This window comes from Sceloporus occidentalis, unplaced genomic scaffold, assembly GCF_023333645.1.
Source record: "Sceloporus occidentalis isolate IW3139 unplaced genomic scaffold, rSceOcc1.0.p SCAF_8, whole genome shotgun sequence".
Classification (NCBI taxonomy): Eukaryota; Metazoa; Chordata; class Lepidosauria; order Squamata; family Phrynosomatidae; genus Sceloporus; species Sceloporus occidentalis.
Window position 1 is genome coordinate 6,166,692 of NW_028316988.1, and position 12,757 is coordinate 6,179,448.

The following is a 12,757-nucleotide window of genomic DNA, read 5'->3' on the forward strand; positions in this document are numbered from 1 at the left end:
ATCATGGCATGAAAATGTGCTCCTATCTTTCACAGTTTTTCTTTGGTGATGATTAATGTTTCTTTTTTTTCTTTGAAGGCAGCAACAAAAGATGTATATTTATTTTTTAAGTGTTGTGATTTATGTATTAGTTAGATTTCATGGGTTACGAAAATTAAATGATGCAATGTTACTTAGGCTTGCCCAGAGACTTGCACAAGCGGGTCTAAAGGAGGGCGACTAAAATGGTGAAGGGTCTGGAAACCATGCCCTATGAGGAACGACTTAGGGAGCTGGAGATGTTTAGCAAGATGGACAAAACTCTTAACTTTTTGTATAGGATATCTTTTTAAATTTCATACAGATCAATGTCATTTGAAATATATATCTCAATCATGTAGGACAGATGGCCTTCTAGATGTTGCTAGAGACAATTCCCACCAGACTGAGCCCCAAACATCCCTTCCTGCCCTCTCATTTCTGTAGACTCCAGATCTTGTCTAGGGTTGTAAAGTCCATGAAGATTCGTCTATCAAAATTAAACCTTCTCATCTTTTTTATCCTGCTTAGCCAACATAGCAGTGGTGAAGGATGATAAAAGGCCAATGTGATTTTAGACAGAATCAATAGAAGTATAATGTCCAGATCAAGGGAAGTAATAGTGCCACTCTGTTCTGCCTTGGTCAGGCTTCACTTGAATTCTGTGTCCAGTTCTGGGCACCGCAATTCAAAACATATGTTGAGAAGCTGGAGCATGTGCAAAGGAGGGTGACCAAAATGGCGAAGGGCCTGGAAACCATGCCTTATGAGTCTAAGAGAGTTGGGGATGTTTAGCTTGGAGAAGAGAACATTAAGAGGTGATATGATAGCCCTGTTTAAGTATTTGAAGGGGTGTCATGTTGAGGATGGAGCGAACTTGTTTTGTGCTGCTCCAGAAAACAGGACCCAGGACAATGGTTTGCAAGCTACAGGAAAAGAGATTCCAGCTCAACATTAAGAGGAACTTCCTGACAGTGAGAGCTGTTCGACAGTGGAAGATGCATCTTTGGAGAATGGTAGAGTCTCCTTCCTTGGAGGTCTTTAAACAGAGGCTGAATGGCCATCTGTCGGGGATGCTTTGATTGTGAGTTCCTGCATAGCAGAATGGGGTTGGACTGGACGGCCCTCATGGTCTCTTTCAACTCTATGACTCTATTAGCATCTAGAGGACTGGAAGTTACCCACCCTTGCTGTAGAATCTTTTTATATTTCCCTAGACAAATGCTTTTAAAACTTTTATCGAGAGGATATTGTATATAACTTAATGGTCCATGTCTTCTTTCTAGAGAGCATACTGTGGCCAGTGCAGTGAAAGGATATGGGGTCTCGGAAGGCAAGGCTACAAGTGTATCAACTGCAAATTGTTGGTCCATAAACGCTGTCACATTCTTGTTCCACTGACCTGCAAAAGGCATATGGTAAGTGTGGTTCCTGGAAAACTTCAGTGGGTGGGTAGCGTTGAGGTTAAAGACTGCTCTTAAAATTATTTCATGAACATCACAGGGCTGTACGAATGTACATTCAGTTTCCAAGCTGGGTGGGTATTCATAGTCATTGTCAGTGATGGTGAACCTTTTAGAGGCCGAGTGTCCAAACTGCAACCTAATACCCACTTATTTATTGCAAAGTGCCATGTCCCTCTGGCTTTCTACTAACAAACTCTGGCAAATTCTGTGCTGGGGTGATGGCACATGTGCCAACAGAGAGGGCTCTGAGTGCCACTTCTGGCACACTTGCCATAGGTTCGCCATCACTGGTCATTGTCATCAAGAGACCTTCTGCCAGTGTCACCTTTTCTGTTGCTGTTGACCAGTAGCTGTTTCACTTACATTATTGTCAATACAGGATCGATAAAACAACTGTTTCTCTGTTGTTTGCGGTGCTGCAATATAAACAAATTGTTTTCTATATAGACCACAACCTTATAATTTTTATTTAATTTCATTTTCTTCTTCATGGTCTCCATGACTCACAAAAATTGGGATCTCCACCGTGGCAAATGTGGAGCTTCTAAGCTGTAGAGTTGCTGTTTTGGCGGTTGCCCCATCCTTTTTCCCTAGCATCCAAGCCACAGTTCATTTGTGAACATCTATGAAGCTTACACTGTGACAGTATGCATCCTAAAATGGAAAGGGTCTGAGTGAACATGAGCCATTGAAAGACATCTTCATAAGCTTAATGGGAGATTGTGTTTTAAACACAGTAGAATTAGTTATTTGCCTAATTTTCACATCTAGATCATTCCTCCCGATGGGCAACTACTTGTATCTTGTAACATATACATTGAGTGATGTGCATGTAATGTTTCACCTTGATTCAGTACAGGTGTCTTTTGTTCACATTGCCTAGCTGGAGATGGTGCTAGGGTTGAAAGTACTATTTGGATAGGGTTTTTAAAAACTGATTTCCAAACTCCATTTTTGTAGCCTAGTCTATGTTTCTTTATGCAAAAACTGAGCTTTCAGGCCTGTTACAGACTGCCAAAATAAAGCTGCTTTGGGTCTCTTTGGAGGTATGCTATTTAAATGACGCATGGGTCCTAAGAGTCCGGAAGTCGCACCAAAGCCACACTCAATTCCTAAGCACTGGAGTGCAGCTTTGGCGCAGCTTCTGGATTCTTAGGGTGCATGCATCATTTAAACAGCATACCTCCAAAGAGACCTGAAGCAGCTTTATTTTGGCAGTCTGTAACAGGCCTCAGACTTCTGCATCCAAATGACTTCTAAGCCAAACGTTCCTCACTCCTGTCCTGGTAGATTTCTAGAGTTCAGCTGTATCTCTCATAAGATGTCTTTGTCTTGGTCAAACATCTCCATTCCCTTTGTTGTTCTTTACTCCTACAACCAACTCACAAGAGACACTCTTGAATATCTTTAATTCTGCCTGAGCCAATATTTCAAACAAAACCAAATATGCTGGCTTTTATTTTTAAAAGAGAATTCTTAAACATAAGGCTTGTGCTATGCAAACAAACTGAATATGTTTTAGCTATAATCTTAAGTTAGTTGGCAAGGCAAATTTAAGCAAAAATGTATGTTAAAATCTTCAGGGAGCAAGCCAGAGTTACATAAAACTCATCATTAGTGAGTTTTCAGTAATATATATCCTTACAGGATTCTGTGATGCCTTCCCAGGAACCTCAGTTAGACGACAAGAATGATGAAGTTGACATCCCCACAGAAGAGAATGACGGAAGTAAGTACTACTTTCTTTTAATATGATAGAGTCTCCTTCTTTGGAGGTCTTTAAGCAGAGGCTGGATGGCCATCTGTCGGGGATGCTTTGATTTGGATTTCCTGCATGGCAGAATGGGGTTGGACTGGATGGCCCCTGGGGTCTCTTCCAACTCTATGATTCTATGATTTATGGCCTGCAGCTGATTTGCTTTCAGCTAGTCTAGGTCTTGCCGTGATGTGGGTCCCCTTAAACTTTAATGCAGCACCTCTAGGAATCTAACTAGTTTGCATTTGTATTGTAAAATACTTGCCTTAGACTTTATAAATGATTACGGTAAGTACTCAGCTATAAGTCGACCGCATGTATAAGACAAGGGCAGGTTTTGGGGCCCAAATCATGGATTTTGATATGACCTGTGGATAAGTCGATGGTAAAACTCAGGGGCGTGCAACAAAGGATCTAAATGATAAAGCAAAAGAAAACGTTGCCAAAGAACTTACACAATTCTGGTTTGGACTCACACTAAAGACTCGATGGATGAAAGAGCAGAGAGGGGTCAGTGCTTCCAGGACACATTACACTCTTGCTTTTCACCAGGGGATGGTTCCTTATTTTATCAGAGTTAAAGTAGAGTATTGTGGATAAGTTGATCCAGGTTTTTGGGGTCAATTTTGTGACTTTATTCTAGACTTATACATGAGTATATACAATAAATTAATTGCATGCAGCCAATTTTTATTTTATAGGGTTGACTTCTTTAAGTGGAAGGGTTTCTAGAACTGGCTGAAGAAACCAAGATTTAGTGGAATCTCACCCATGGAGAACAAAGGGAGGGTGGTAGTTTTGTCCGATTCTTCCTTTCCACACACCATTCTGGAAAGTCCTCATAGCACCCAGAGCAGCTGTTTAGGGGCATAAAGGGCTGTCTTTGGAGATTTTGGGCCACTGCTATGAGATATTTCTGGACACAGTGCTTCTATTTGTAGTTTTTTTAGGTGCAAGGAGAAAGGGTTAAGTTTCCACAGGGTTCCTTTGCCAAAAATGTCTGTGAAAATAGTGTTATAGACACAAACAAGTTAAATGGATTTATGACCTGACGCCACATTAGGTAGGTTTCTGATTTCCTGCTCAACGACACCAGACTATGGCTGTATCTTCACTGCAGAATTAATGCACTTTGACAGAGCTTTAACTCTATGGGATGCTATGGGATCCCGGGATCTGTAATTCGTTGTGGCACCAGAGCACTCTGACAGAAAAGGCTTACTGTCTCACAAAACTACAAATCCCAGAATTTCATGGCATTAAGCCATGGCAGTTCCAGCGGTGTCAAAATGCATTCATTCTGCAGTGCAAATGCAGCCTGTGTGTGTTGAGCTTCTGGAAGAAATGTACAGCGCACTCATTTGGGTTATATTTCCAATCCAGACAGATCGCTAGATTTAGTACTGTTTAGGTTTATTTTTGCTTGGATGGTTTTATTGTTGATGCTCTGAATAGTAAGGATGGTGGCCTAAATTTGGCATTGGTGCAGTTGCATGGCACTGGTGCAGTCGCATGGCATTGGTGAACTCGATTAATAGTAAGCATAAGGGGGGAAACTGACTTTGAATAGTAGAACCTACTGTCCACTTTCTCTACAACTAAGTGTATATCAAAAATAATGTAAATTGTAAAAGTTCCTGATAGATTTGAGCATATTCTACTTGTGCATACACTGCTAATACCTGTACTAATTTGGGGATTTCCCCCCTTCTTTTAGGAAAGGCAACTAAATTGCATTGTGTCTATAAATACATAACCATTTGCTGTAATATAAAGCTACTGTATTTGTTATTTGGTTGGCCAAATGTAAAGCCACTGATACGGCATCATTGACTGCGTTATTATTCTGCTTTCCCCATTTGCTTTACAGTGCCTTATATGCCTTCAGCCCGGAAGCACGACAATATTAAAGATGATTCTGAGGTAGGTTAGTGTAAAATACCTTTTCTTAACTCCTAAGCTTTTAACTCCTTAGCTCCTAAGCCTATTTTAAGTTGAATAAACTCATGTGTTTTTCTTTACCGCTCTTCTGTTGTAGGATATGTTGTAGGATATGTCCCCTAAAAACCTTTTATTTTACTCATAGCAGATCTGCTAGATGGGGTGGATTTAGTTTTAGATCTCTGATTGATTTGCAGTAGATCAGCAACAGGTATTGGTCCTCAGTAGTCACAACTGATCATGAAAGGGCTTTGCCTTTTAAATTAGGCTACTGAATTCAAGAGTTCTAGTGGGGGAAACAGATGTAGATTTTGATGTGACAGAAGGTGAGCTCCTGAAAACAAAACGAGGTGGTAAACAGGACCAATGGGTTGCAAACTCTGTTTGTGGGTGCTGAAATAGCACCACCCCAGATATCCTCTACCCCCAAACTCAAAAAGCCAATCAAAGCCATTGCAAACATACATACCTCCATCTATATTGTTTTACAATCCTAACTTATCATTTAATATATTTGACAATGATGTTCTTCAACTATTCTTCCTTTCCTATAACACTCCATTTCGAACCATTCTTTACCCCACTCTTATCATCTGTAACTCTTCCCTCCTTACTTTCTTTGACCTCCCTTAACTTTTCTTAACTCTCTCTTTTACCTTCTTTTCGCTTCCTCTTCTTTCTTCTTTCTTTATCTTTCCTAACCTTATCTAACTTCGACTTCCCTTCCCATCACTCACCATCATTTCACATGCTTACCTTTGAACACTTTCTTATTCCCTCAACATCCATTCCTTACTTCCTTTCCATCATCTGTCGATTTGTTTTCCCCCACACACACACACTATATTTATGGGCTTTCTATTATTGATATGTTACTGTTTACCACATCTACTTAAATTGTAATAATCCCAATTCCTATTCCTGTTAAGATCACTTATATAGTTTACTGTCTTGCTCATTTTAGTAATTTACAATCATGGCCTTTCCATTTTTTTAATCTTATTCCTTATTTATCTAAAATCTATGCTTCTCTAAGATTTACTACTTAACTGAAAAAGATGTTTGCTTTAAACAAAAAATAGACTTTTAAAACATTAAACGCTGTTATTATCTGGAGATCCTGCATTAATTTGATGGTCCATGAGTCCAAATTTGTGATTCTGTGAAAGAGACATGTTCTAATTCATGCTGGAATTGATGTGTATGTGTGGTTATGTTAAACTTGCTTACTTGTTATAAGACTATGTGGTGTGTTGCCTCTCTGCATAGGAACTCAAACCAGTTATTGATGGAATGGATGGAATTAAGATCTCTCAGGGACTTGGTCTCCAGGACTTTGACCTAATCAGAGTTATTGGACGAGGAAGCTATGCCAAAGTTCTTTTAGTACGATTGAAAAAAAACGATCAGATTTACGCGATGAAAGTAGTGAAGAAAGAATTAGTCCACGACGATGAGGTAAGAGACACATTCAGAACGCGGAATTGAATTGCGCAGGCCTATTAAGGAACAATGATTGCAGATAGAAAACACTCAGCGTTTAATTTAGCTTTCATTATCCTCCAAGCCTGACATAAACGGCTCCCATTTTGGTCAGACAAATGAAGGAAGAAATAAATGTGAATGTGGTGTGAGAGATCTATAATTGGACTGTACAACATTTTGCAAAAAACGCTGGGTAGGATTGCATCGAAGGAAATAATATTCAATCACTTTTGGTTTATCTCGAAGATCGCCAGTTCTCCGCTTGGCCAGGCTATGTAAGAAAGCTTGGTTTACAGCTCTGAGCTTCTGGAAACCATGTCCTATGAGGAACGACTTAGGGAGCTGGGGATGTTTAGCCTGGACAAGTGAAGGTTAAGAGGTGATATGATAGCCCTGTTTAAATACTTGAAGGGATGTTATATTGAGGAGGGAGCAAGCTTGTTTTCTGCTGCTCCAGAGACTAGAACCCGGAGCAATGGATGCAAGCTCCAGGAAAAGAGATTCCACCTCAACATTAGGAGGAACGTCCTGACAGTAAGGGCTGTTCGACAGTGGAACACACTCCCTTGGAGGGTGATAGAGCCTCCTTCCTTGGAGGTCTTTAAACAGAGGCTGGATGGCATCTATCAGGGATGCTTTGATTTAGACTTCCTGCATGTCAGGGGGTTGGACTGGATGGCCCTTGGGGTCTCTTCCAACTCTATGATTCTATGATTCTGTGAAAAGGGGAAGATTACAGTCCCACAAATTATATGATTATATCATGGGTGGGAAACTGTTTTCTGTTAGAGGCTGCATTCACTTGGGAGATAATCTGTTGGGAGTTACATGCTGGCAGTGGTTACATCCAGCACCTGTGGTGGGAAGGCAAAAGTGAGCCAAGTTGTCACTTTCCTTTCTCACTCCATGCCAGTTCCCTTTCCCCTTCACACACACTGTCTCTGCCTAATGGGTTGCCTTAACAGAGGTCTGAATGCGATCACATGTAGAAGGATTTTGACATTAGGGCCTGTACAGACAGGCCAAAATATTGCTGCTTTGGGTCACTTTGGAGGTATGCTGTTTAAATGACACACGCATCTTAAGAGGCCAGAAGCTGCACCAAAGCTGTGCTCCAGTCCTTAGCTTCTGGCCTCTTGGGATGCATCATTTAAACAGCATACCTCCAAAGTGACCCAGAGTAGCTTTATTTTGGCCTGTCTTTAATTGGGCTCATTAGTCTGAGAGCTGCAGGTTGCCTGTGCTTGGATTAGACCAGCATTTGTTTGACACATCAGAATATGCCATTTTTTTCAAACCACATAGACATCTTCATCATGCAGAGTGGGATACAAAGGCCACTGCTAAGGATTACCACGATTTTAGTTACTGTAGTAGTGAACTCAGAATACTTGCAGAGCTTTAGACTGTAGGAGTGAACCCCCACATTTTCCCCCATCGTTGCCAATGCCTTCAGTGATTTTCCAAGAGGATTTTGAGATGGGACCTCTAACTTGAGCAAGCAGGCAGTTGAATTAGTCAGGATACCTTTGAAAGCAAATGCTTTAACTATCGTGCATTTATTCAGATATAAATATGTTTGACGTCTGGTTTTTGTGTTTCCCACACATGGTTGCACTGCAGCAATTCTGACTCTCCAATAACTCTGTTCCAGGATATTGATTGGGTACAGACAGAAAAACACGTGTTTGAACAGGCATCCAGTAACCCATTCCTAGTGGGCTTACATTCTTGCTTTCAGACGACAAGTCGGTGAGTGAACAATTTCCTGGCTTTGAACAAAGTCAGTTCTAATTTTCCAGTATGTAAATGACCATGAATATTCATCCCTGCATGCTTTGGATCAGCACTGGATCTCTGCTGCCAGAATAAAGTGCAATGGATATGATAGGCATGCTCTTATTCTGGTCTTGTTTGAATCGTGTCCGTGTATGTGTCTCAAATCTGTTTTTCTGTGTTCAGAGAATAAACTTTTCAGGAATATAAATGTTAGAGAAGTTAGTCTACTGCTAAGAGGACCTCTTTCCTCTGAACCCATGGCCCAGTTCAGTCAAAGGAAAGACCCCCATTAACTTAGTAAAGTGAGCCCTAGCTGGATTTCTAGCAAATCTTGACAATAACCACATGGTTCTTAGAAGCTTGCATGCAGTCGACGTCTCTCTCTCTCTTCCTCTCAACCAACAACACATGCCAATTTCATATCCCTAATCCAGGGATAGAGAACGGATCTCAAAAGAAAGTGATAGAGGCTGCAGTAGGGACAAGTTGGTTCATATTAAGCATGAAGATTTGAAAATGGTCCTTGCATGAGAAGGCGGCAGGGGTAAGGATCAAGCAGACATCAGGATGGATGCCTAAAGAACTTTCAATTGAGCTGAGATTTAAAAGGGACATCATGGAAATAGGGCTATAAATGTAAATAAATGAAATAAATAAATAGGGACAAAGTCAGATAAGCTGAACTGCAGAACAAGGTAACCTGCTCAGTACCTATTCCTTATGTATATCTCCTCTAGATATTCATATCTTAGCTCTCATTTATAATCATTACTTTATGACATTTGGTCTATGTCCTGTATCTCAGTCTTAAGCCAATTGTAAGCATATCTCCCCATTCATTATTTAAAATAATCTTTTTTCTTTTATCACTATATGTTGATTCAGAAATGTTGCAGGTCTTTTTTGGAGAGCAAAGACCCTGCCCAAAATTGGGAGATAGGATGGATGTTCATGTGATAATGTTGGATATAGTTACTTTGGTGTTGTACTGAAAAGAGGTGGCTGCCCCTATGGGCATGGCATGAGAGCATTGAATGGTGAACAATGGCTTGTATGGGCAATTTCCTCAAGCCAAATAACCAGAACGTGTTTGTTATACTTCCAGGTTGTTTCTTGTTATAGAATACGTGAATGGGGGTGACCTTATGTTCCATATGCAACGACAAAGAAAACTCCCAGAAGAACATGCAAGGTATTTTTATGGCACCTAAAATAATTTGTTCTTTTATTTTTCCACTACTGTTCACTTATTTAAACCAGTTTATATGCTCTGAGGTTTTAGAAGCTCCTGTATTGGCTTAAGCAATTGATAATTTCCCCCTAAGATTTATTCAGCATACTTAATCCTGATCTATTAACTCTAAGAGTTTTGGTGCAGCAATCCTTCAGCCCCTGTTTTGGAACATCAGTCCTTTCCCAATGGGTATCTTTAGACTGGCATTGTCTGTTGGCCATATTGCCCTTTATTCCTGTGCTAAATTTGCCAAATTTTCAGCCCCCTAGTCTTCCACAGTTGCGCACCCTTGGTGCAGATTTCAAAGACATAGCCATGTTAGTCTGGAAAATCATTACGCAAAGGGATCTTGTAGCATCTTTGAGACTAAGTGAACAAAAAAAGCTGGTAGCATGAGCTTTCATAGACATGAGTCCCCTTCCTTAGATGGATGTTTGGAGTGGAGAATCAAGAGACACACCTATATAATCTGTTCGTGTGCGAGAACGTCAATTCAAATTTGAAATTTGTGTGAGAGCATGTCAATTTGAATTCCATACATGCACCTGAGGAAGGAGGTTCAAGTCTACGAAAGCTCATGCTACTAACCTTTTTCTTTCAGTTAGGCCCAAAATACATGGACCAAATCAGATGAACGCCACTCCAGTGCCACGATCCGGTCCTTTGAATCAGATCAAAAAGGAACGGAGATATGGCACTGGTTTGGGACCACGGTGGTGGTCCACTTCAGGATAAGGCTATGCGGCCGTTGTGGTCCCAACCCGATTGCATCCGGAGCAGCCTCCGGCCACACTTTACTAGCCATGTGCTTCAGCCCTTAATCTCAAAGGTGCTACAAGATCACTTTGCACCTTGATGTAGATGTTTATGTAGTAACTATACCTCATTCATCTGGGAGATAAGCAGTGTATTTTTATTGTTGTTGTTCCGTTGTTGTCCCACACTGTCCAGCGAACTTTGCTTTTGGGGTAGCACAGAAGTGTCGTTCATCAGCAAGTAAAATTAAACGCAGCCCTTACATTGCTTTTGAAAGTATGAAATTGCATTTTTATTCAAGGTTTTATGCTGCTGAAATCTGTATAGCTCTCAACTTCCTACACGAGAGAGGCATCATCTACAGAGATTTAAAACTAGACAATGTTCTTCTGGATGCAGACGGTCATATCAAGTTAACAGATTATGGCATGTGCAAGGTAAATTTCCCTCTTCAGACTTAGGCAATGTCATTCGGCTAAGGTTTTATGGTATTGCACTTGGGGAGGTTCTCCTCACCTAGAGAAGACTCAAAAACAGTTGCCAGTTGCACACAGAGTTGGGTGCACTGGGATCAGAGGAACAAATAAGTCAATGGTTCTCAAACTATGGGGTGGGTTCCCGGGAGGAGACACAAGGGTTGCTGAAGGGGGACATTCCTGTAGGCCAGTGATGGTGAACCTATGGCACACGTGCCAGAGGTGGCACTCAGAGCCTTCTCTGTGGGCACACATGCTGTTGCCCTAGCACAGAGTTTGCAAGAGTTTCTTACTAGAAAGCCAGAGGGACGTGGCACTTTGCAATAAATAAGTGGGGTCTGGGCTGCAGTTTGGGTATTTGGTCTGTAAAAGGTTCACCATCGCTGCTGTAGGCCATATTTATCTTTGCTAGGTGAATTGTGATGTTTTATACCCGCAGGAAGGATTGGGTCCTGGTGACACTACAAGCACTTTCTGTGGAACACCAAATTACATTGCCCCAGAGATTCTGCGAGGAGAAGAGTATGGTGAGTCGTTACATAGAGCTTGTAAAATGTTTGAATAAACAATTCAAAATAACTATTGGTGCACTGCTTATTTTGTCTCTATGGATTTGCACCACTGGATAGAGACCAGGTTTGTTGCAGGGTTTTGTATTTTAATTGTATAAGAATTGTTATATTAGCCTGACACTGGAAGCCAAATGACCATATGCTTCAAAACCAGAAAAAGAACAGCTTGAGTCAATTTCGAAGGACCCTCAACCCCAAAGTACTGTTCTCTGGATTTGTAAATGAATGCTGTTGACAGGTGTCATTCATAATAATTTTTCTATTTCCTTTTTAAACCCATGTATTACATTAACCACCAGTTTTCTTCCCTTTTACTTCACACTTGAAGGTGTAAAGAAGCAGAGATGGGATCGCATTTGATCACATCAAAACTGCTCAGTCTGAAAGCATTGCATTGTATTGTCTTTTAACTTGTTGACTATGGCCTGTTACAGACTGCCAAAATAAAGCTGCTTCGGGTCTCTTTGGAGGTATGCTATTTAAATGATGCATGCATCCTAAGAATCCGGAAGCTGCACCAAAGCTGCACTCCAGTGCTTAGGACAAGCGTGGCTTTGGCGCAACCTCCGGACTCTTAGGACCCATGCATCATTTAAATAGCATGCCTCCAAAGAGACCCGAAGCAGCTTTATTTTGGCAGTCTGTAACAGGCATAGTCTGTTAGGACACAAAGTCCTCATCAGTTTCTAATTCTTTTAACAAGGATGGATATAAGCAACATGTGAAGCACTGGAACATTTTACTTGACAGTATGCTTCTTAACTCTCTTTGCAGGGTTCAGTGTGGACTGGTGGGCACTTGGTGTCCTCATGTTTGAAATGATGGCAGGAAGATCTCCCTTTGATATTATTACTGACAATCCAGATATGAATACAGAAGATTACCTCTTCCAAGGTATTGTAATACAATTTTTAAAACGTATATATGTGTATCAGATTTCTGCAACATGGCAAGGGCTGAATAGGTCATCAGGATAGCTCAGGACAAAATAGACAACAACATCCAATAATAAAAAGCTAGTATGCCCCACAATGTCAGAACATAAAGAAAGGGACCAGCCTTCTGCTTCCAAAAGAATCTCAGTTCTTGCTAGCCGTTTTTCTATCACTACTTCCCCTTCCCTCACATTTCTTCACCTGAATTGGACCGTTTTTGTTCTCCATCAACATTCTCTCTCTACATAGCTTTCAGGGATAGATAACCTGCCTGTCCCTAATCTGTTTAGTAACAATAGTGGTACTTTTGATGTACTGGTATATCAAAAAAATAACATT

General features: G+C 40.8%; 1 protein-coding gene across 3 annotated transcripts in view; it reads left to right on the forward strand.

The window, feature by feature from the left end:
- PRKCZ (protein kinase C zeta) overlaps positions 1-12,757 on the forward strand; it is a 56,010-nt gene that overhangs the window by 36,865 nt on the left and 6,388 nt on the right. For 2 of the 3 annotated variants that reach the window (XM_089534357.1, XM_089534356.1), the window contains 9 exons: positions 1,305-1,436; positions 3,132-3,213; positions 5,111-5,163; positions 6,451-6,639; positions 8,321-8,418; positions 9,551-9,637; positions 10,737-10,872; positions 11,351-11,438; positions 12,258-12,377. In XM_089534357.1, coding sequence (XP_089390483.1) covers positions 1,305-1,436; positions 3,132-3,213; positions 5,111-5,163; positions 6,451-6,639; positions 8,321-8,418; positions 9,551-9,637; positions 10,737-10,872; positions 11,351-11,438; positions 12,258-12,377 — 985 coding nt within the window. The remainder of the gene's footprint in view (positions 1-1,304; positions 1,437-3,131; positions 3,214-5,110; positions 5,164-6,450; positions 6,640-8,320; positions 8,419-9,550; positions 9,638-10,736; positions 10,873-11,350; positions 11,439-12,257; positions 12,378-12,757) is intronic. The other variant, XM_089534355.1, reaches the window with a different exon arrangement.